This window comes from Peromyscus eremicus, unplaced genomic scaffold (assembly GCF_949786415.1).
Source record: "Peromyscus eremicus unplaced genomic scaffold, PerEre_H2_v1 PerEre#2#unplaced_722, whole genome shotgun sequence".
NCBI classification, from domain to species: domain Eukaryota; kingdom Metazoa; phylum Chordata; class Mammalia; order Rodentia; family Cricetidae; genus Peromyscus; species Peromyscus eremicus.
The window spans coordinates 36,249-57,500 of NW_026734958.1; the positions used below are offsets into that span (position 1 = coordinate 36,249).

General features: G+C 45.7%; 1 protein-coding gene across 1 annotated transcript in view; it reads left to right on the top strand.

Moving 5' to 3' along the window:
• Spag1 (sperm associated antigen 1) overlaps positions 1–21,252 on the top strand; it is a 65,443-nt gene that overhangs the window by 25,051 nt on the left and 19,140 nt on the right. Inside the window, exons 6-12 of the mRNA XM_059252994.1 lie at positions 308–417; positions 1,181–1,286; positions 4,310–4,440; positions 6,375–6,481; positions 9,071–9,230; positions 16,761–17,042; positions 17,389–17,488. Of these exons, the coding sequence (XP_059108977.1) occupies positions 308–417; positions 1,181–1,286; positions 4,310–4,440; positions 6,375–6,481; positions 9,071–9,230; positions 16,761–17,042; positions 17,389–17,488 (996 nt within the window). The remainder of the gene's footprint in view (positions 1–307; positions 418–1,180; positions 1,287–4,309; positions 4,441–6,374; positions 6,482–9,070; positions 9,231–16,760; positions 17,043–17,388; positions 17,489–21,252) is intronic.

Here is a 21,252-nt window from a genome sequence, read left to right on the forward strand (position 1 = left end):
TCATGTGGTATATGCAGATATTTGCTAGCACACATTTAATCCCAGCACTCAGAAGGCAGAAGCAGGTGGATCTCTGAGTTCAAGGCCAGCTTGGTCTGCAGAATGGGTTCCAGGACAGGGCTACACAGTGAACCCTGTCTGGAAAAACAAACAAACAAAAACCACAAACAAACAAAACAAACCCAGCAAATCTCAACTCCAATACAAAGTCTGTCCCAAGCATTTCATCTTCAGATACAGGAGTGAGTCTTCTTTCTTATTGTAGTATGCTGTTCATTTTTTTTCCCCATTTTGGTTGTTCTTTCAGATTTGATGTGGAAAAGGAATGTTCAAAAATTGATGAAGATTACAAAGAAAAGACTATAGTAAACAACAGGGCTCATTTGTCTAAAATTGAGACAAAAATAGACACAGCAGGTAATGAGAGAAAACGGGAGTAGTCCTTTTCCAACCTTTTAATTACGATAAGGACTTGTCAGCCTAGGAAACATCACCTTTGAGCACTGTTGACTTCCACTAAAGTTTGTAGATTTTTGGCCAGAGTTGACCACGCCTAACAAACTTATTTCTGTCTTTAATTACTCAATTTTGTTTGAGACAGGGTCTCATGTAGTCCAGGTTGGCCTTGAACTCCACATGTAGCCAATGATGACCTTGGCCTTCTGATCTTTCTGCCTCTTTTATCCAAGTGCTGGGATTACAGTTGTGTACCACTGTGCCTGGCCGTAATAATGTTTGCATACAAACCTATTTTCCTTAGAATATTCTTTTGTTTTCCATTTCCTATTTTCAATCCTCTTCCTTTAAAACTTCTCATGTTTTTCTTTTTGCATCAACAGAAGAGGTGAGACCACCTTCTGTCTGAAGTCCGTACATAACCTTTAAAGTAAAGCAAACTAGTTGTGAGAAAACTAACCCTCCAAAGACTGGGAGAGATTAGAGAAGAAGAAATAGCCCTACACCCAGGAAATCTTTTGTTTTGTTTAACCTATGGCTTTCTGCTTCAGTTAGAATAAGTATTCTTGGGGGTGTGGGAATGTAGCTCAATGGTAGAGTGCTTGTTGGACATACCTGAGTCCTCAGGTTCTCTTTCCAGGACCGCCCTTAAGCAAAGCACGCGAGTGTTTAAGCTTTTAAAGGAGTTGTCTTTGGATATGTTTTCATATGTGTTTGTTTCTAGGTCTGACTGAGAAGGAGAAGAGTTTTCTTGCTAGTCGTGAAAAGGGAAAAGGAAATGAGGCCTTCTACGCAGGGGATTATGAAGAGGCTGTGATGTATTACACCAGGCAAGTAGGTTTTCATTTCACTGTGGCTTTATTTTGCTACCTTAGGGGCTGGAGCGATAGCTCAGTGGTTAAGAGGACTTGGCTCCTCTTCCAGAGGACCCAGGTTCAATTCCTTGTATCCACGTGGCTGCTAACAACCTGCTGTGACTCCAGTGCTGGGAATCATCCAAGTGGGCACTGGCACACATGTGGTCTCCGACATATATGCAGGCAAAACACCCATACGTGTAAAATTAAAGTGATGTTTTAATTGTTGAAACCACATAAATAAACTGAATAGTCTATGTTGGAATCACTGGGGATATTGTACTTGTGACATCGTGGATTCTCCTCTGGGGATGTTTCCCTCCCCTCATTATCATTAGGTCTCTACTCCATAACACAGCATGCCGTCCCCTGGTTAGCCGGCTCTGGGAGCAGCTCACTGTCCTTGGTAGCTCTTCTCAAAGGTACAGTTCACACTGGTGTGGTCCGGTACTGAGGCCCCGTGAGCTCCCAGGGCAGAGCCCATTGGCTTAGTCATTTATACCCTTGTCCCTCATTGCTTGTCTTACAGCAGGTTTTCAGTAGAGACTGTAGACAGGCTCCTCGTGGACTGTTCATTAGTACAGCCCCCCACATTTAGTCAGGTGGACATCCACCTGACACCCACATTCATCCTCCCTCCCTCCCTCCCTCTCCCCCACTCCTTTTTCTGATAGTCTTATGAGCCCAGGTTGGCCTTGAACCTCTGATCCTCCTGCTTCCACGTTTCAGGTTCTGGGCTTACACGTGCCCACCGTCTCACCCAGCTGTTGGTTTGTTTGTTTTCTTTTTTGTTGTTTATTTATTTATTTATTTTAACTTTAAAAAAAATTACATTCATGATATTCATTAATTACACTCATATTAATTACATTTGTGGTATTCATTGATTACATTCGCATTATTCATTCAATAACTATATTTATGATATTCACTAGTTACATTAATTGTATTGATTTATTACATTCATGATATTATGTCCTGATACTACTGTCCATTTGTGGGACTTTTCCATCACACAAAACAGAGATTTTGTACTTAGGAAATAATTGCTCTATATTTCTTTCTTCTCCATCTTGAGGTAACGTCTAATCTTTCTGTCTCTATGAATTTGTATATTCTATATATTTCATGTAATACAATTCTATAGTATTTGTCCTTTTTTAATTAATTAATTTATTTTTCTATTATCAGCTTGATACAGTATAAATTCTTATCCTAATAGTGAAATGTTTGATTGAGGCTTTGTTTGTTTGTTTGTTTTCTTGTTGTGGATTTTCTCTAGTGGAGATTCTCCTGTTACAGGGAGTGACATTTTCCTTACCTTCCTTGTTGCGGGGTCAGCTAATTGAAGAATTTAAGCAGTATGGTCTGATGGATCAGAGAACTGAGGTCTGCTGCCTTCTAGCCTTACATCTCGTGCCTTATTTCCTCAAAGTGATAAAGCTCTGAGCCTGCCACCCTCAGGGGTGCTATGAGGACTAGACAGTTACTGGAGACAGCAAGCCGACTGTCTAGGCGTGACTCCTGTCTGTTTTTATTATTATTTTATAATAACATTTATTATTATTATTAATAGGCACACCTGAGGTTTTCCGTGGCATGTTTTCTCCTCTTCCAAACGGGCAGAGCAGTAGCCTTGGGACACGAGCTACGTGTGTAGGGCACTGAGTGCCTGCAGTAGGTGTGCTGGGTCGTTTTGTGTCAACTTGACACAAGCTGGAGTCCCCTGAGAGGAGGAACTGTGTCTCAGCACTTTCAGGGACATAGGTTGTGTTATTGTATGTATTATTAGGACTGCCGTCCCCAAATACCACGGACCTAGTGGCCTGAACAAGATGTTTATCTAACAGTCCTGAAGGCTGGAAGTCTAAACTAACTCAAGGTGAAGGCAGGATTGATTTCTTCAGAGGCCCCTGTCCTAGGCTGGCAGGTGTCTGTCTTCTTCTCTTTGCTCACATGGTGTGCCTGTCACTCTATCTGGTTCCAATCTCCTCTTTTCATAAAGGTATCAGTTTTGTTAGACTCAAGTCCATACTAAGGACTTCATATTAACTTAATTATCTTTTTTTTAAACCTTTTTTGATGGTGGTGCTGGTAACGGCTGGTATTATTTGTAACCTTGGCAGAATCTGGGGGCTGGGTCCCTGGGCCTGCCTGTGGGGGATTACTATCTTGATTATGCTGAATTGGGACAACCCGCCCAATGTGCCACTGTGGGGGTGCCATTCCCTGCCAAGGATCCTGGACTGTGTAAGTGGAGAAATGATGCTTCGCAGCAGTACACATTCATCTCTTTCTCTGTGATGATTTCCCCACCATGATGGACTGTATTTGAACTGTGAGCCAAAAGAAGCCTTTCTGCATTAAGTTGATTCATCCCAGTAACAGTGGTGCAGGGGTTGGACCGAGGCCAGTGCTCTGAGCTCCATCCTTGGCTTAATTATCTCTCCAAAGCCTACGTCCAAATGCACTCATAGCCTGAGACATCGTGGGTTTAGGATTTCAACATATAAACTTTTAAGGGACACAGTTCAGCCTTTATACAGCATATATTTATTTTACTCACAATTTTTATCTGTTCCTTTTACATAGCTATGGACCTAAATACCCGAGAACTATAGCTTCAAGGAGGGAAATCTTTATTTTGGCTCATGAGGGTTGAACCCATGCTTGGTGGTTTGGCTGGCTCTGTTACCTTGGCTCTGAAGGGAGGCTGAACATCTTGGTGTGGGAATAAGATATTTACTTGATGGTGGGACATGGGAGGGGCACAGGGATGGGGACACCCATGCACTGGGGGTGAAGGGTGAGAAGCCCATGGACACAGTCCCAGTAATTACTTTCTTCAGCTAGGCCTAGCCTCCTGATGTTTCCAGAACCAGTCACCACCCATGCCTCCGGCCTGTGAGGACATTTCATATTCTAACCACAGCATAACTTTAGCTGAGTTTCTCTGTCTTCGGCCTCGCTATTGCCAATCTGTGCTTCTCTTGTAGGAGCTTATCAGCCCTTCCCACCGTGTCCGCCTATAACAACCGAGCTCAGGCGGAAATCAAATTACAGCGGTGGAGCAGTGCGCTCCAGGACTGTGAAAAGGCCTTGGAGCTGGAGCCCGGAAACGTAAAAGGTGAGCAGACCGTGAGTGAGCAGTTTGTCTCGCAGTCCAGGAGTCTCAGCTTTCTGTCTTTCTATATGGAAACCCTGGGAACATTACTTTTAATGAGTTTGATTGGAATTTAAGTCCTTCATTCTTTGAATTGTGGTAGCCAATTGAGAGACGGTAAAATGTTCACATTAGAGGAAGCTTCTGGAGGTTTCTGAGAACCTATACTAGCTTTACAACTTCCTGATGACTCAAATTATTCTAAAATTAATAATTACGAAAAATTTAAAAATTGCAAAAATAATTCTTCTATCATGACTATGTCTTCATGGGAATTTAGTTTAGAGACCCAAATAACAATGACAATACACAATAATAAAGTTTGATTAAATATTCTACAAAATGATTTATCATTTAGGTTTTCATGGCTCATTCTAAGTTATATAACAAGAGAACTTTACTTATTTCTAATTGTTTGTTACGATAGTATATTAAAATACATCTGGTACACCCTTTCTCACATTTCAGAATTATTAAGCCTGATTTTTTTTCTCAAGATACTGTTTGACTATGCAAAATTCATATGATGGACCAAAGGACTAGAAGGGTACATTGTTAGTATTAAATGATTATAAAATTATAAATTGAAACCTACAAAAAAAATCTGACACAAATTACCGAAGTGCTCAGTTTCTGACCCCAGCTGATGTGATCACCAGGACTACATCATGGTTCCACATGCTAAGTTAACTTTTGGATAATTTTAGTGTAGTTTATTGTTTTGAGACAGGCTGACCCAAACTTCACCATCCGAAATGCTGGGATTTAGGCCTTTGTCACAACCACCACACCCAACTCTGATCATTTTATAAATAGCTATCAGAACTGGGTGAAATGCCTGTAATTCCAGTACTTGGAAGGTAGAGAGGGGGACCAGCGTTTAAAGGTACTTGGCTGTACGGTGAGTTCAAGACCAGCCTATGCTATGAGACCTTGTCTCAAAAAGCTAAACCAAATCAAGCCAAACAAAAACAACCGTTCCCACTACCACCAAACAAAAGTAACCGCTCAGTTGAGTTCACTGATGTGCTCTTCCTGTCCTTTCCCGACCAGTGCTTACTAAATTTCTGTAAGGAATCTTGTAAATTTCCAGAAGCTGATGAACTGGAAGCTGGATGATTGAAGAAGTCAGGTGGTATTGTTCCGTGAAAAGCTTCCTAGTGCCGCAGCTGGGAAGGGGGAGCCAAGGAGCTGGCGGGTCTGGTGAGGCTGCCAGGGAGTGTCAGTGTTCTTCAGACCTCTGAGAGGCCACACTTACGAGTTCTTTTCTTTGCTATGATAAAACACCATGGCCAAGGCAACTTAAGAGAGAGTGTTTTGGGTTTATGGTTCCAGGAGGAGAGTCTGTCATGGCAGGGAAGCGTGGCAGAAGGAGCAGGCAACTGAGAGCTCACATCTTTAACTGCAGGCACCAGAGAGAGCCGCTCCCACGGCCGAACTTCCTCCAGGAAGCCTGCGCCTCCTACAGTCCCCCAAACAGCCCCACCAGCGGGAACCAAGTGTTCAAATACTGAGGCCCATGGGGACATCTCTCATTCAAACCTCCACACTGTCCATGCTTCACTCAGGCAGCACTGAGTGGACTCAGTAGGTTTTTTGGTTTGTTTTAAGAAAAGAGCTCATGCAACTGAAAGTGAAAAGTTGTGGGAAAATGGGCAAAGAATTGGAGAGGGGAGGGTAGATTTGACCAACGCATAATTTGCATATATGAATGTCTCAAGTGAAAAAGCGGGCTGATGCCCGATGAAAGCCTTCTGTGTACAGCAGGGTCATGTTGTATGTGCTCCACGACACGGACCTGGGGTTCAAGCTCTGCCTGCTAGCGTCCTGTGCAAACTGTGTTGAAGTTATCATGCTATACATTAAACTGTTGAGCATTTGTGCTGGCATCTTTTCAGCTCTGCTGAGACGTGCTACTACGTACAAACATCAAAACAAGCTCCAGGAGGCCAGGGAAGATCTAAAGGAAGTGCTGCGTGTGGAGCCTCATAATGATCTGGCCCAGGTAAGGATAGAGAATGGTTTTTAAAAACCTAATTCTGGAATTTTCTCTTTCTGATTTTCTTTATTTATTTTGGAGGTTTAAGTCAGGGTTTCACCATGTGACTCTGACTGGCCTGGAGCTCCCTAGGGAGACCAGACTGCCAGTGAATTCACAGAGATCTACCTGTCTCTGCCTCCTAAGTGCTGGGATTAAGGGTGTGTACACCACCACATCCAGCTGTTTCTGAATGTATGTTAAAATGGTATCAGTCTTGTTGAGTAGGTCTAGCACATTGACATCTACTTGAAGTGGAAGAAAGCAAACTGTTACGGGAAGCTTGTGTGGGGACTGGGCCCTCAGTGAAGGGTGCTTGCCTAGCTGCCCAGGAGCCTGGCTTCAGCTCCCGGTAAGTCACTGTCACCACCACCAAACAGCAGTGTAACAAGAAAGGAACCATGCAGACATAGAAAGCTACCACTGAATAACAAATGTTTTCTCTTTTCTATACTGATGGAGTCAGTGCTTTTCTCTGAGATAATCTCAATTTATTATGCAGAGTTCATAGACGTTTTAGATAGGATTATGAGTGAGCACCAAAGCCACAGAAGAATGTCGTTAGCGTGGTAAGCCTGGCGTGGTAAGCCTGGCGTGGCAGCGCTGCTCCCTGAGTGAGTGAACCAGCTCAGGGCAGCAGCACTGAACTGAGGCCTAAAGAGTAGCCATGGAGCACCAGGGAATTCGGAGAATTCACGCTATTTGCAAATTAATGAGATGGCTTTAGTGGTACAGCAAAGTGTCTGTACTGCTCTATTGCTGTGAAGACACACCACGACCATGGCAACTCTTATAAAAGAAGCATTTAGTGGGGGCTTGCTTACAGTTTCAGAGGGTTAGTCCATGGCCATCATGGTGGGGAACACAGGCAAGCATGGTGCTGGAGCAGTAGCTAAGAGCTTACGTCTTTGTTTTGTGGCTTTTGTTTGTTTTTAAGATGGGGGTTTAGCCGGGCGGTGGTGGCGCACGCCTTTAATCCCAGCACTCAGGAGGCAGAGCCAGGCGGATCTCTGTGAGTTCGAGGCCAGCCTGGGCTACCAAGTGAGTTCCAGGAAAGGCTCAAAGCTACACAGAGAAACCCTGTCTCGAAAAACCAAAAAAAAAAAAAAAAAGATGGGGGTTTAACAGCCCTGGCTGCCTGGAACTCTCTTTGTAGACCAGGCTGACCTTGAACTCAGAGATCCACCTATCTCTGACTTTTGAGTGCTGGAACTAAAAGTGTGTGCAGAGAGAGCACTTACAGTTTACCCACAACCAGCAGACAAGGAGACAGAATCCTCAAAGCTCACCCCCAGTGACACACCTCCTCCAGTAAGGCCACACCTAATCCTGCCCAAAACAGATCCACCAACAGGGACCAGGTATTCGAATATGAGCCTGTGAGGGTCACCATATCTTAGTCAGACAAGAGGGGCTTTCGCTCACAGTCGACAAGTTCCCCACATTCCCAAGTCCCACACTGGTTATACAGAGTAACCCATATGAGGGCTACATGCTCAGTAGGAATCCAAATTTTAGGATGCCAACCCCTACACACACATATGCACATGCACACGCACAAGCATGCACACACACACACACACACACACACACACACACACACACACGCACACATGCATGCACATCAGGCAGCCTACAATGGCCTGTAACTCCAGCTGTAGGGGATTGACACTCTGTTCTGACCTCTGCAGACACCAGCGTGCGTGTGGCATACACTCACACAAGAACTAAATAAAATAATTTTTAAGTATTTAATGGGGAGTTACTATACACGTTTTTCTTTTTAATGGCTTAAAATATCTCAGATCTTTGACCACTCCTTCACAGCGTGTGTGGGTACTTCATCTATAGAAACTGCCCGCCTCTGTGAGTGTGTGCACACAGAAACATCTGGAAGCTCATGAAAATGTCAGTATAATTAAGTGAATGGGAGGAGTGTGGGTGACTTTTTTTCCTTCTTTAATATATTTTATGTGTATTGGGCGTTTTGCATCTTGTCTGTGCATCATATGCTTAGTGCCTGAGAAACCAGAAGAGGCGTCAGGGCTTCGAGAACTGGAGTTACAGACAGTTGTGAGCCGCCATGTGGGTGCTGGGAACTGAACCCAGGTCCTCTGCAAGAGCAGCCAGTGCTCTTAACTACTGAGCTGTCTCTTAAGCCCCATTTTGCTTTTTTTATTTTGTTATTCACTGATCACTTATTTGCTTATTTTATAGTGGACATAAGTAATTTTAATCATATAAAACAATGAAATTGTTGTAAAAAGAAAGCTAGACTGAGTTTTAAAGTTTTTTGTTTATTCACTTTAAAGTAGCTTCATATTCTTACCAGAAAAAAATGTCTGTGGCAGAATGCACTAACCTGGGCTCTCGGGGCTCACAGAGACCTGAACGAACAACTGGGGGCCTGCGTGGACTGACCTGGGCACTCTGCACATGTTAGTTGTGTAGCTTGGTCTTCTTGGGGACTCCTATCAGTGGGAGCAGGGCTGTCTCTGGGGAAAAAAAGAATGATTGTGTTCTTTATTAAAAGAAAAACAATTAATTATGTTGCAGAAAACCTTGTCAGAGGTTGAAAGCGATCTGAAGAAACCAGAGCCTGCCTCTGAGCCCCAAACCAAAGGGAAAAAGATGGTTATTGAGGAAGTGGAGAACTCTGAAGATGAAAGTGAAAAGGGAACCGGAAACAAATGTGAAGATGGTGGTGTGGATACGGGTGAGACATCTTTTCTTCCTGGTTATGTGAACTGCTGTTCCCATGATGAGCTTGCTTGGGGGTCTCTGTTGCTACAGAAATTGTTAGTTTCCCCAACTCTGCTCCAGCTTTACCTTAAAGTCTACAGTCCAGTTTAGCCCTGCTTTTCTTTTTAGATTTATTTTTACTTGTGTGTATTTTGTGTGCTGGGGAGGGACACATGAGCACATGTGTGGAGGGCAGAGGGCAGCTGTACCCGAGTCCTGGGATTGGTACCATGCACACCCTTACCAGCTGAGCATCTTGCTGGCCAGTCTTTTTTTCTGGTGGTTTTCCGAGACAGGGTTTCTCTGTGTATCCCTGGCTGTCCTGGAACTCCCTCTGTAGACCAGGCTGGCCTTGGACTCGGAAATCCGCCTGCCTCTGCCTCCTGAGTGCTGGGATTAAAGGCGTGGGCTGACATCCCCCCTCCCCACCCAGCTTCTATTTCTTTTTTCCTGTTTATGTTGCTATTGTTTTGAGACAGTCCTATTCCGTAGCCCAGGCTGGCCTGGATTCATGGCAATCTTCCTACTTCGGCCTCCTGAGTGCTGGGCTTACACACCCCTTGCTCCTCCCATTCCTCAGTACAGATGCCCTTAGTTCCTGACTGCCTTGCCTCCGCCTCCCACATTTGGGATTGCAGATAAATGCCATGGTGACTTTTCTTCACTGAACGATAGCTTTTTTAAAAACTTTATTTCTGAAGGAATTGTTAAAGATGGACGGACAGTTCTTTGGTTTGCCAGTGGGAAAAACCAAGTGGAGTTTTTGTTGTTGTTGTTGTTGTTTTAAATCTTAACTGGAACTTCTCTTGCCATTACTATTTATGTGTGTGCACGTGCATGTGCGTGTGTGTGTGTGTGTGTGTGTGTGTGTGTGTGTGTGTGTGTGTGTTTGAAGACTGAAGCTAGGGCCTTATGTGTGGCAGGCAAGTGCTGTACCATTGACTTTATGCTGCTGTGATTCGAATTCTGAACCAGGATGGCTGTGGTACATTATCTAAGAGATCTCTGCTCTATAAGAACCATTTCTGACCCTGCTATTTGGTCCCCATCCCATTATTATATGTAAAGTAGGGGATGTATAAAGTAAGAATCAGAAAAAACAAAAAAGTCTTGATGGAAAAGCAAGCATTAAGAACAGTGAGTTTCCTCTGTCTGCCATTAAAGCCAAGATGACATGGAGGACAGCTGGGGACTCTGAAGTCATCCTTTCAACGTTAAGGGGGTTAAACACAGCCGAACCAGCTAATGCATGCCTCTACCAGGTGACATGCTTGAAAGGCGTGTAAAAAGAGGTCCCGGAGCTTCCAGGTTGCTTTTAGGAAAATAACATTATAGCCTAGAAGGGAGTTACCAGGTGAGACTCTTTACATGTCTTGTCTCTGCACAGTCGAGAAAGAATTCTTAGTCATTATCCCTCATTCCCCACACCAACTCTCCTGGAATCACTATCATATCTCCCTTCCAACTTCATGCCCCCTTCTATATTTTATTGTTTATTTATTTAACCCACTGAGTCCAGTTAATGTTGCCCATATTCGTCTGAGCCTGGGGAGCCAACCAGTGGTAAGACACCTCCCCAGCAGCCATCACCTGCCAACAGCACTTTGGCTGGGGTGGGACCCGGGGAGCCCCTCCGTCACCCATACTGGAGCTAACTGGCTTGAACTTTATGCAGGTCTTATTTAGGTAATCATGGCTGCTATGGGTCATGTGTGCAACAACCATGTGACGACAGCACTTCACAGCGATTGTCTACCTCCTGTTCTTTCTTCCCCTGGACCTTGGGTGTGTGTATGTCGGGGGATATTTGATATAGATGTACTATCTATGGCTGAATACTCATAGTCACTTCTGCTCAGCTTTTGAAAAGTAATGCATCACTGAATTAACCACTACCCACCACAATAAGAAGTTTCTCTGACCAGGATAAATCTATAAATAAAAACATAAATATTTAGAAAGCAGTTTAGCAACATGAATATTTATAAGAAGACATCAGTAGGTTCACCCTAGAGCCTATGACCTCATAGTCATGGATTTTCTTCTTACTTATAATATCATGCACGAATTCCCTGCTGGGGAGCAGCCTCCAACTCAGTCGAGAGAGTGGTCGGTTACCCGTAAGTGATATTAACACTGTTGCCCCAGGACACACCACTGCTTGCAGGTTGGTGTTAGAGCATGCGGGGGTTCAGCACAGGTTAAGACCGTCATCTTTTCTCCTCTAGCAGCCTGAATAGCACTTTCCAGTACTGTGGAGGCTAGCCTTCAGGGAAGGTTCCCCGGTCAAGATCTGCAGCCAAAGTGTGTGGTGTCTTTGGCAACAGAGTCTCACCATCTAGTTGTGGTGGGCAACCAAGAGCAATAACAATAGCCAACACTGTTCTGGGTGCCTTCAGGGCCTCTGTGATCAATAAGCCGTTCACTAGGAAGTAACCTGTCAGACCCAGTTCATCCACACTGAGGTACCAAGTAAGCCACGGCATTAATTTCGCAAGTGACGATTGCTGAACACCTGCTCTGTGGCGGAAGCTGAGGTTAGACAGGCAGCAGGTCGCCTGTCCTTCTGCCTCTGCTTGGTAAATCTTGTACTAAGAAATGCCTGCCGGTTGGCTGGGGTTCCTGGGCTTTCCCTCAGAACCTGCCCATCTGTTTGTATTTCTCCTTTCCTAGCAGGATTGTTAGAAATGGTTGTCATGACTCAGCTGACTGCCAGGCTTTGGTACTTTGTCTCTTCACAGAGACAGCGAGCACCCAAGCCTGGCATGGTGCCTTTGGGAGGTGGAGGATGGAGGAACAAAAGTTTGAGGTCACCCTTGTCTATATAGCAAGTTCAAGTCTCAAAACCTCAACAAACAAGTGGGTGTCCAGTTCTTAGTGTGCCCTTGCAGCTTAGAGTGAGCTATAAGGAGCTTAAGTCACCCACAAACAAGGGTAACAGAAATATTTCTTTTGCCCTAAAATTGGCGGGATTTGGAGGTAGAAGGCAGAGATTTCTAAGAGTTGAAACTATGCAAAATCATAAAGAGAAAGATAAATCTGACTTACATAAACATGAGAACCCACTGATTTCTGTGGGCACCATAGGAACAACTGAGGAGGGAACTCCAGCCTAGGATGGCAAAGGGCTTAGGATAGCAACAGATTTTACACAAGGAGTCAAAATGGACAAGCATATCAGTACACAAGCCACTAGGGAAATTACGAGTGTAATAACTTATTGCTATGAAAGTTAAATGTATTTTTCCTATCAAATTCCTATCAAAGAAGAAAGTGCCTTTTGTTGTAAGTTAAATTCTTTTTAAAAATATTATTTCACATTTTTGAATATAACATATTTTAGATATCATCTAATCTATACATTATCACAGAAGGGCACTGAATGATGGGTCAGAAATGGCTCTCTCTCTCTCTCTCTCTCTCTCTCTTTCTCTCTCTCTTTCTCTCTCTCTCTCTGTCTCTGTAGTGGGGGAGTACTGCTTCTGTGGTACTTGGCACAGAGACCATCAGAGAGAAGCATCTTAAGAATCTATTTAGTAATAATATACCATGACCATCCAGATTCAGGTATCTAATCAGTGATGTAAGGCTCCGTGGTTGAGTATCTACCTAGAACACATAAGGCAGACCCTGGCTTTGATATAGCCACAGACACATACACACAGAATACACATACACACGCATGCAGACCACATCCACACCCCCACACCCCCACACACCACAAAGATACACACACACATAGAGACACAGACACACACACACACATACACCAACATATACACACTGCACACATACAAACCACACAGATACAGACCACACACACATACACACACATACACACAGACCTCACAAACATAAACACATAGACCCCACAGACTCAGAGACACAGACACATATATATCACACACGCAACCACACATGCACATATACACACGTACACACAAATTTACACTTACCACACACATACAACCACACACACACACAGACACACACACACCATACACATACAGATCACACAAACAGTCACGCACACATGCACATGATCGCTTGTTTTCTGCTTATGTATCTTTATTTGGAAAGAAGGGCTTTCAGTTTAAGAAACAGTCACACTCTGCTCTTGAACATAATTTTCAAATTTGGCAGATTTTGGTGTTTTTGACAACTTTCACCACTGTCTAATTTGGGGACATTTTTATCACCCACCAAAGCCATGTGACTCCTTCATCCATGGCTCCGCCTGCCCCACCTCCGGTCACTGGTCTTCTATGGTTTTGCCTGTTCTTTTTGTTTCATACTAATGCAAGCACAGACAACGTGGCTTTTTGTTTGTTTTCCTTTTGAGACAGGGTCTCGCTGTGCAGACCATGCTGGCCTTCCCAGTGCCTGGATGTTAGGCGTGCACCACTATGCCTGGTTTGAGATTGAATGATTTTCTGATACTGAAATACCCTTTTCTTCTTCTTTCTAAAATTTATTTTATGTTTACAAGTGTTTTATTTGCATAGGTGTAAGTGTACCACACGCATACCTGGTGCTCTCAGGGGGTGTCAGATCCCCATGGAAATGGAGTGATGGATGACTGAACTGTGTGGGTGCTGGACCTCTGCAAGAGCAGCCAGTGGTCTTAACCGCTGAGCCATGTCCCGAGCCCTATCTTTTCATTCTTTAGCTGCATCACTCTTAGCCCTGGTGTGTGATGCTTTTGGTGTGTCATTCAAACAGACCAATGGTGTTTTACTACGATTTTCTTGTGTCGCTACCACACCGAGGCCTTACTGCTAGCCATCCCTCTTCTCGTGTTGATTATGGCTGGCTCCTTTGGTCCTGAATCCTCCTGGCTTCTGAGGCAGTCCGTGTTCTGTCTCCTTAGACACTCATCCACCTCCACAAGAGACTTCTCAGCTTATCTTTCTGGTGTATTTCTCAGGGACTTCCCCGCCCCGCCCCGCCCCGCCCCCGGTGATGGCACCCACCCACTTTGATGATCCAGTCTGTCTGTTTATGACACCGCCTCCTGACAGCCCACCAACATTGTCCCATCACTAGCTGAGTTCCCAGCAGGACTCACACGCAGGCCTCTCTGCATACCTTTCCGGAGGTGTGGAAGGTTATCCAGACATGTCACGTGGCGGCTGTGCTGGCCTCTCTGTCCTTGAGTGGATTCTTGTGTCTCTCACCTTCCCTTGTACAGTGGGATGATACTGCTGAGCCTGAGGGTTAATGAAGATGTGTGCAAAGGCCTTGACCCCTGGTAGACATCTGGTGGTCATTTTGGTCAGACATGAGGGGATGCCACACAGAGGGGTGGAAATAATGCTACATTCCCCCATCTCTGCTGGCAAGTCAAAAGCTGCAGGAGGCACAGAGCTCCACTGTGAGCTGTGAGCCAGAGGCTCTCCGCACTGGCCTCCCCTCAGGAACAGCAGATAGTCCTGACTTACAGCAGGAAGACTTCCTAGGCCTATCGGTGTGAGGCAGAAGTTGGGTTTATTAAGAAAGGGTTTTAATATAGATGTAAGCACAGGAATTAGGAAGGCAAAGGGGGAGGGGGAGGAGCTTGAGACAAGGGTGGTGTCCTGCCCAAATGTGACACTGGCTTCTGAAGACACACTCCAGTACGAGTGTCTTACCCACACTCCACAGAGAACTTCAGTGGCCTTGAGGGTACATTGTTCAGAGGATTTGGGGGTCAAGGGAAAAGTTTTAGCATACCATTTATGTTAAGAACTTTTCTTTAGTGCAGGAGGGTATAAGGTCCTGTATGAAGTTCATTGAACCGGGTTTACAGGCTGAGAAGCTAAAAATGGGTCAAAAGGGTCCAAGGAATCCTCACCATACACAGGCCACAACTCAGACATATTTTGAGTATAAACATGGCTCATGTGATTTTTTTTTATTTTTATTCTCAGCCAGCATGGGTGCCAAGCCTCCTTCCTTCCCCACATTTCCTTTTCTCTTTCTATCCAGTTTGGGCTTACATGACACAGCTCGATTCAGGGGGAGGCTTTAGTAGTAAGTACCAGTCATATGACTTATTTCCATTACACAAAGTCTTTTCTATTATTATAATAATGAGCCTCTTTTGGTTGGGGATTCAAATTGAATTTTTTTTAAACTTGTATTTGAACATGGTGGCTCGCTCCTATAATCTCTAATACGCAGAAGGCTGAGGCAGGAGAGTTGTCATGAGTAAGTACCAGGCCAGCCTGGGCTATAGCATGAGACTCTGTCTGGAAAAAAAAAGGAGGAGGAAGTGGGGAGCAATTGTATTTTCTAGTCTTTAGAGTCTCCCTGTGAACCCGTCACCAGTCACGTGGGGTTTCATGAGCTAACTGTGGTTTTCTGTGCTGTCTCAGATGATGGAAAATACAGCCAGGAAAAGTTGGATTAGAAATTGTTAAAAAGAGGAAACTTGGGAACTTGGGTATTTATGGTTTTTGTTCATTTGAGACAAAGTCTCTATATGCAGCCCTGGCTGCTTTGCAGAGGTCTGCCTGCCTGCATTAAAGGTATGCACCACCAGCTTTAAGAAAACACCAAACAGCTGGGCGGTGGTGGCGCACGCCTTTAACCCCAGCACTCGGGAGGCAGAGCCAGGTGGATCTCTGTGAGTTCGAGGCCAGCCTGGGCTACCAAGTGAGTTCCGGGAAAGGTGCAAAGCTACACAGAGAAACCCTGTCTCGAAAAACCAAAAAAACAGAACCGAAAACACCAAACAAAAAACCTTTTTCAGCAGTGCTTTGGCATACTTAGCTACTCTGCTTTAGATATTGATAAGACACCCACAATTGAAATACATATCATTTTCATATTTAAAACTAGAATCAAGTTACTAATGCCTGAAACTTGCAGTTGAATTAAAAGAAATTTTTACTTTGAATAAGGCATCTGAATGGAAAATTCACTCTTTTGTTTTTATTTTTTGAGACAGGGTCTCCTTATGCAGTCCATTCTGGCCTGGAATTTGTCATATCCTCCAAGGGCTGTGACTATAGGCATGTGCCACCACATCCAGCTATGAATGGAAAGTTTACTATTTTTAGGGCCTCATAAAACCTAAATACTTTCTATGATTTTGCTGAATTCATTTTGAAATGAATTGAAAATCACTTTGATGTTTTCTTTCAAATGACCATTTTCTCCTAGTTCCCTGACCTTGGGCGGAGTCCTCATTCTGTGGATCAAGGTCTAGTGACTTCATTCATTCCTAAATTGAGAATGAATGAATGTAAGCTCTACCTGGACAGGTGTGGTCTGGTGAAGAAGATGGCTTTGAAAGACCAGCTCTCAGTCGCCTGCTCTTCAGCGGTTAAGGAGTTAATCTGTGCAGATGGCCACTGGACCTGGTCCTCGGGGATCCTGGGATCCTGGGGCCGGGCGGGCAGGACGCCCACTCGGGGCGGCGGGAAGCTGGGACTCCGCCCGCGGGGTGGCGCCGCCGCACCGGCCGGGCTGGATCGCGCGGCGGCCGGGGATGCACTCACCTCCCGCGCCTTCCCTACAGCGGCGGCCAGCGCCATGGGCAACATCCAGAAGAAGCTGATGGGCCGGAGCCAGGGCAGCCGGCGGTCGCGGCGGGGCCGGGCCCCGGGGCCCCGAGCCCAGCAGCCCGGAGGTCTGCAGGAGACAGAGACAGCGCGCGCCGACAGCCCGCACCCCGGGGAGCCCCGAGCCGCCGACGGTCCCGGTGGCCTCAGGAGCCACGGCAACCAGCTGTTCCGCAGCGGGCAGTTCGCCGAGGCGGCAGCGCAGTACTCGGCGGCGATAGCGCAGCTGGAACCTGCAGGTAGGGGACCGCGCCGTGGCCACCGGGGGTCGGGACAGGAGCCGGCCTCCCGCGGTGACAGGCACTGGCCCCGCATTCCTTCCCGGTGACTAAGGGCACCGCGCCACTTGACCTACGTGAGCAATACCTCGGAATGCGGAGCCAGTGCCGGCCAGGCAGGTTTGCACGGGTCCCTGCCCTACCTTCCCGTGTGGCTGGTGCGGGGACAGCTCCTCCGAGCTCTGCAGGATGAGCAGGCTGTGGGACTGACCGCAGTGCCGCGGAGACCGCAGTCCTGTCGCGTCATTTTGGTGAACTGTGATTTTGCTGATGGGTTTTAACTGTGTTTAATTAAATGTGGTTTTAGGAAATGCAAGTGCGGATGAGCTGAGCATCTTGTATTCAAACAGAGCAGCATGCTACCTCAAAGAAGGGAACTGCAGCGGCTGCATCCAGGATTGTAACAGGTAATGCACTCCAGGTTGGTCAGGAGACGGTTGTAATGGTACTGTGAAGAAGGCAATGTTTAATCGCCTTCTAAGTTTTCTATAAGAGCCGAGTTTCCTAAGACTGCCTTAAGTGCTGTGACTAGAATATGAAAAAACCCTGTCTACACACACACCACACACACGCACACACACACACACACACACACACACACACGCACACACACACGCATGCGCGTGCGCACACACACGCACACACACACACACGCGCGCGCGCACACACACACACCACACGCACACACACACGCGCACACACACACACTCACAACCTATAGGAAATTATCCGAACTTTCCCCTGCTCCCACTGAAATTTGTACTTTCCTCTCCAGATTACCAGAGATGCCCAATAACTAGTTTCAGGCCACTTATCACCAGGGTAACTTCCACTGAATTTTGCCCAGATTGTCTCCAGCAGCCCTTCAGTGACTCGGTATTGTCTTCAGATCAGCTTCCTTGGCACCAGCTTGCTCCCCAAACTGGACCGCCTCCTTCCACTCACCACCCAGGCGCTAGGCCTTCTGCTGCCGCCTTGTTCAGATAGGGTCATGCTCTCTGCCCATCTTTGCTCCTGAAACCCTCTCAGCTGCTGGTCGACCAGGTGGGTTTCCCCAGACCCCCGGGTCCTGACCCGTGGTTGTGCCTGCAGATCCTCCAGCCATTCACTCCAGCACACACTCATTGATGGTAACCTGCTGGGCTGCGTGAATGTATGCACATGAATAAAACATTTTGTTTTCTTTCACCATTAAGTAATCAACCCTTTGGCAAGAAGTTACTATTAGCACATCTGAAAACAATAGGAAGTCATGTTCTAGATTGGCTAACACAGACCTGGTTTACTCCTGCTCTTCCTGTAGAAATTAGGAATGCTCACACTTTTCCACTCAGAGAAGCTCCAGTTTGGACAATAACTTCATGAATCCTGTTTATAAGACAAATACTTTCTCTCGTTCAGCTTATTGATGTAGATTAAGCATGGAGTGTTTGCATCTCCAGGGTCAGAAGAAGCCCTATGGCACTTTGGGTTTCTTTGTTTTTGCCAGTATTATAGACTGCAGTTTAATGTAATAGCGTTCATTTTTTGGTTTGGCCCGTCTTTATCCACAGTTGTGCTGGTTCCCATTAGCTAACTGCTGTGTTTTAGGAGTTCATGAGCTAGTTGACGTCAGGTGGGTAGCTTGAAGTCTGTCATGGTGTGAGCACTGACCCCGTGAACACCATCAGGTGCCCCAGATCTGAGCGGGGACTGGCTGAGGGGAGGGCCATGCGAACTGACGAGACAGGCATGTTGTGATGGGTAGTGTGCATCCTTTCGATGTAACTGCTTGTTTCTGGTGTATTACTCAGGAGGAAACCAAAGAGCAGCCTCCAGTCCTGGTATCCATGGAGGCTAGACTAGGAGGAGCTGGTCCTGGGGGAGCCAGGGGCCTGCTGGGATGTGGGGTGGGCGGTCGCTGAGGGAGAGTGACCCCTGAGCTGTGTTCTAAGCCAGGAATGTGGCTCTGCCAGTCAACACTGACCTCTGTGCAGGCTGACCTACTTAGGTGTTTTCTTTGATACCTGGTGAGAGTCCCAGCAGGAGAGTTGGAGATGACACCTTGTGGGATGCTTTTATTCTCAGGCTTGTTTAAATGCTTCAGGAACATGTTCGGATATGGATGCACTTGAATCTGTATGAATGAGGAGCAACTTATTATTACAAAGTGTGATGCTCTTTTATAGCCCCAAAGACTGCACACATTTTAAAGGAAGCTTCTTATTTTTAAGATTTGCTTTTTGAAGAGTTCCATGAGCTCTTATTACAGATAAGTGGAATTATAAGTCAAACCTTGAAAGAGAAGCCAGGAGTTGTGGCTGACACCTGCAATCCCAGCATTTGGGAGGTGCAGGCTGGAGGATCAGGAGCTGAAGGTCATCCTCAGCTACAGAGAGAGTTCAAGGCCAGCCTGGGCTACATTAAACACTGATTGAAGAAACAAGCCAGACATTTTAAATGAGTAAAAACTTTTAACTTGTGAAGATACTGTTTTTAAGATTTACTTTTAAAGTATTTAATTATTTTAAATCATGTGTGTTCATGTATATGCCATATGTGTGGGTACCTGAGGAGCCCAGAGCTGTTGCCTCCTCTGGAGATGGAGTTATAGATGGTTGTGAATTGCTTGATGTGGGTGCTGGGAATCAAACCCAGGTCCTCTGGAAGAACAATATATGCACTTAACAGCTGAGCCATCTCTCCACCCCAAGATTTTTGTTTGTTTGTTTGTTTTTCGAGACAGGGTTTCTCTGTGTAGCTTTGGAGCCTGTCCTGGAACTCACTCTGTAGAACAGGCTGGACTTGAACTCACAGAGATCCGCCTGGCTCTGCCTCCTGAGTGCTGGGATTAAAGGCATGTGCGACCACTGCCCGGCTAGCCCAAGATTTAATCTTTAAAACAAAGTGTATGTATGTTATGTGTGGGTGTGTGCATGTGAGTGCTGGTGCCTAAGGAGCCCAGAAGAGGGTGTCAGATCCTCTGGAGCTGGAGTTCCAGGGGACTGTGAAGCCTCACTATGTGAGTGCTAAGAACCCTGGTCCTCTGCAAGAACAGCAGTTGGCTCTAACCACTGAACCATCCCACCAGCCCGAAGATATATGTTTATGTATCTTTGGAGCAGCAGTGTTGCCCAGAGGTTGTTTGCAGAATTACTCTTGGAAATGTTGGTGGTGTACAAGGGGCTGTGGACCTACTCCGCCACATGCCATCCTTCACATTTTATCATGCCTAAGCAAAAATCCGAGAAACAGTGTTCTCAAAAGCATTTTTACTGCATCATTGTCAGCCAAAAGCCACATCACATTTCCTAATTTCCTATTTGTCAGAGAGCCTCTTCAAGTTATCTGAAGAGCAGTCACACACGCATGCATCACACACAAACACACACACACACACACACATATACAAACACACCACTGGACAGCTTCCCATTTAGAATATTTAAATAGACTAAAGTTGCCTCTGTTCCTGACAGGCTTGCCCACAGGAGACTCTTGAGTGTCTGAGTTAACCTGAGTAGCCAGCCTCCTGTCCTGGTGAGCTCTGCTGTGCGTGCTCACAGCACTTGTCTGTGTTTATGGTTGGACGATTCTTCTCTTTAATGGAATTTCCATTCATAAACTCATATTCATTTAAGATTGCAGTTAAGGAATGAAAACACGGATCCTTTCATTTCCTATGTTAGGAAGTGCTAAGAATCGTGTGTCTCGTTCTACTGACTTTAGATCCCAAGCTTGATGTGGTGCTTGGAGGAATGAACGCCTGCTGGGAATGGAGGTGGTGTGGTGGGTGTGACGGGGCAGGGCACCCTTGCACTCTCTGGTCAAAGGTGAAATTTATCTTTAGTGATACTGGAAATACTTTTCAGACTAAACAGTGCGATATGAAAACCCATGACCGAGAGGAAAGTGCGGTAGGGTTAGCCCTCGATTCCCAATTCCCTCCGGTCTGTCACTGACACCTTTTTACAATTAAGTCATAACGAACCACACAAGGTGTTAGAAAGCTGATTTCAGAAAACATCATGTAAGTTCTTGTGGTTTAGTAGTAAGGCACCTTATTAAATGTAGGGGTGCAATTAAGAATTATCTTTCAAAGTGTGTGTGTGTGTGTGTGTTGTGTCAGAGGTCAACATCCAGTGTCCCCCTCACCATTTTATCTTTTGAGACAAAATCTCCCACTGATCCC